This window comes from Echinops telfairi, unplaced genomic scaffold, assembly GCF_000313985.2.
Source record: "Echinops telfairi isolate 266 unplaced genomic scaffold, ASM31398v2 ScPeMD7_7469;HRSCAF=8507_1, whole genome shotgun sequence".
In the NCBI taxonomy this organism is placed as follows: domain Eukaryota; kingdom Metazoa; phylum Chordata; class Mammalia; order Afrosoricida; family Tenrecidae; genus Echinops; species Echinops telfairi.
The window spans coordinates 91,119,574-91,123,015 of NW_022111373.1; the positions used below are offsets into that span (position 1 = coordinate 91,119,574).

The following is a 3,442-nucleotide window of genomic DNA, read 5'->3' on the forward strand; positions in this document are numbered from 1 at the left end:
GGTGGGGGGGGTGGCGGCAGTTCGACCTTGTCCTATGGGACTGCTATGAGTCGTTATTGACTGAATGGTAGTGAATTTGAAATTCTGAACTACTACTTTATCATGAAAAGTTTGAGGAATTTTGATAACCTCTGGATTTTCCCTCAAAGCTACTGTTTCAAAATCATTATTTCCATCTCCTGCTGGCATAGTGTGTCGTGCACTGGGCTATCAACCATAAATTCAGCAGTCTGAAACCACCAGCCAATCCATGGTAGAAAAACAAGGCTTTCTATTCCCATAAAGAGTTAAAGTCTTGGAAAGCCATGGAGGCAGAGTTTGATTGTTTTTTAAAACAATTTATTTTGATCAAAACGTTTTATTGAAAAATCATAACCAAAAAATAAAAGTAAAAGCAGTAATATATTTTTTAAGTGTTAATGTCATCATTTTCCTGTGAGAAAATGGTCATACAAAAATAGTCTACAAAACAAAAATAGTCTAAAAATTTTCAAAGATGAACAATTCTAAGTGAAACCTTGCCTTCATCTACACTAACTGCAGTAAGCTAACAAAATGAGCTCTGGTGGCACAATTAGCTAAGCGCTATAAGGTCAGCCGTTTGAAACCAGTAGCTGTTCTGTAGGCGAAAGATGAGCCAGTCTTTTCCCTAAAAGATTATAGCCTCTATGAACGTGAGATTGGAGAACTCGGACAAAATCACAGACAGAGCCACACCAATTAAGGATTCAAGAATACTGAACTACAGTCTTTTTGTTCTTAACTTTGATTTTGATTTTAGTGGTTGTCAGAGAAAATCAGTTTTTCATTCAATAATCCATACATATTTTGTTTCATGCCATTGACTGTAATTCCTGCAACAGAACATCTCTCATCCCACTTCCTCCTGGGGTTTTCTGTTTCCCTCTGTGGCCTCCTTTGCTACCACCTCCTGCCTTCTGAACAAAAGGCAGCCTGGGCATCTGCTGCCTTCTGACCTAGAAGTATTCATTGTTCTATGACTGTGATCTTCCATAGTGTAATCAGCCTTATAGATCTGTCGTTTGGCAGAAAATTGAGCCAATCAAGTGGGTTCAGTTCCAGGTCTGCAGGGTAAATAAAGGCCCTAGATTTCAGGGTTCCATCAGTCCCTATCCAACCAGTGGACCTGGCCTTTGCAAAGATTTTGAGTTGTGTTACATATTTTTTCTCCCATTCTATCTAAGATGCAGAGCCCTGGTGGCATAGTGGCTCCTTGTTGGGCTGCGATCACAAGGTTAGCATTTCAAAACCACCAGCAGCAGCTTCGCTGAAAGACTGGGCTCTCTACTTCCATAGTTAGTCTCAGAAACTCACGGGGCAGTTCTGCCCTGCTCTATGGGGTCGCTATGAGTTGGAATCGACTCAAGGGCAGCGAGGATCGAAGATGAGATGGATTGACACTGTAGCTGTGACAATGGCTCAATCATAACACTTGTGAGGGTGGCACTGGCCTGGGCAGTGTTGTGTCCTGGGAGTTGGAACTGACCGGACAGCATCTAGTAACAACAATCACAGTCTAGGTCCAGGCCCGTCTAATGTGATCCCTTTCAGAGCAGCTGGTAGTGACAGGACCATTCTAGTTCTTCTGGTCTCAGGGGTGTGGAGGCTCCTGCTGGTGTGGTCTGTAAGCCTTCTGGATTAGTGAGTTCCATGGAGCTCTGATTTTCTTCATTTTCTTTGCTCCAGGCAGGGAAAGATCTCTAGTTGCCCCTCAGATGGCTGTATATGAGCTTTTAAAGATCACAGTCAAGATCTCACCAAAGTAGGGGTAAAACGTTTTATTTGGGGATTACGTTGTGCCACTGACCTTGATGCCCTCCCTAGGGCTAGTAATTGATTCCCACCAGAGTGTTTGGTCATGACTAGGCATGTTTCTTAACTTTCTTCCTGTATGCTGTACTGCATTCAAAGATTTGTTCTTTGTACCCTATGCAGATACATATAATCTACCTAATCTGTAAAGGAAAGATCCCATAAGGATATGCCATTAGAGGAGTTTCTTGAGTTGTTTTCACTATCATGAGGATTCTTAGGGAAAATTATGATAATTAATAATTAAATCACTTTGCAAAAACAACCTTTAGTCATGTGAATTGTTCAAGGTAAAAGGACGTGAACTGAACCTTGATATCATACAACTTTAGGCGGAGTCAAAAACCCTCACATATTATCCAATTTTATTATGTTAGTGTTTATGTAAGGTAAACAAGAAGAAAGATTTTCAACCAACTTAAGTCAGTAGATAGGACGAGTCAATATTTCGAGGACACTGAGCTTGTGCACAGGTGACGGCAGACGCCATGATAAACACAATGCACTGAAACAGGCATGGTACAGATCACTGAACTGTCGAGGGCTTTGTTATGTATGTTTACCACAACTTTTTAAAACTCACATATACTTCATTAATATGAATTCAAAGATTATGGTGTTTCATGAATGTTAATTTCTAAATAACTCTACCTTATGAACTTTTTAGTACCCAAAAGGCCTTTCAAAAAAAATCCCAACCATTTTAATGGAAACATTAATGGAAACATATTGTCAGTTCCACACTGCCACACTAATAAACAGCTAAACATTTTGGGTCTTCCCAAGAAGGTGGGGCAGCATTCCCAGTTAGTAATGATGTTATTGATGTGCCTCTGAGTTGAACCTCTAGGACACAGAATTGCCTGCCCCAAAGGCCTGCCTATAGGCGGTAATCTTTAAAGTCGCAGTGGGGTGGAAATGGTTGAGTGCTGAGCCACTAAGAGAAAGATTTGCAGTTCAAATCCATCCCACAGGGCCTTCAGAAAGTCACACCCAGAGAAAATGCTATGGCACATAGTGCTACTGACCCACATGGGGCTGTCACAAGTCAAAATACACTTGAGGACAACGGGTAACCTTAACTGGATCAGATCACCAGGACTTGTCTCTCTATGTCACCCCAACCCCACCCAACCACCCACGCTAACGGGGTGCTTGACTGGACCCCAGACCTTCTGGTTAGCAGCCAAACCGTTCATCATGACGCCGCTAGGACTCCTTTCCTTTCTCCGAGGTCCTGGGTGACCTGGAGCTTCATCCCGAAAATGGCGTTTGCTTTTCTGGAGCTCTGACCAACGGTGGCCAGGATGCATCACGGTGGTGGCAAATGCAAAATAGTTCTTTGGAAGAGTTATCTGTTTCACATGATGGAACTAAGCACCCTGAAATCCTGCACTTCATGGTTAAATGTGGATCCAGAGTTCCCTTGATTATTTTCAAGGAATTAGAACTGGAGAAATTATACAAACATTTTCTTATGACTACAACATCTCTTTGACCTTGTGAAATATAACATGTAAAAGAATACAGAAACAAGTCTCCTGGGGAAAATGATTTTATCATCAGGCTACTACTGATGCACTCCCAATCTGCAGCAACTGGCGAGAAC

The 3,442-nt window shown here is 41.9% G+C and overlaps 1 protein-coding gene across 1 annotated transcript in view; it reads right to left on the reverse strand.

The window, feature by feature from the left end:
• The window catches only part of ZSWIM6 (zinc finger SWIM-type containing 6), an 82,326-nt gene extending 79,180 nt beyond the window's left edge, over window positions 1-3,146 (reverse strand). The window contains exon 1 of the mRNA XM_004703704.2: window positions 3,026-3,146. Within this exon, the coding sequence (XP_004703761.1) occupies window positions 3,026-3,146 (121 nt within the window). The remainder of the gene's footprint in view (window positions 1-3,025) is intronic.
• Between the last annotated feature and the right edge of the window lie 296 nt (window positions 3,147-3,442).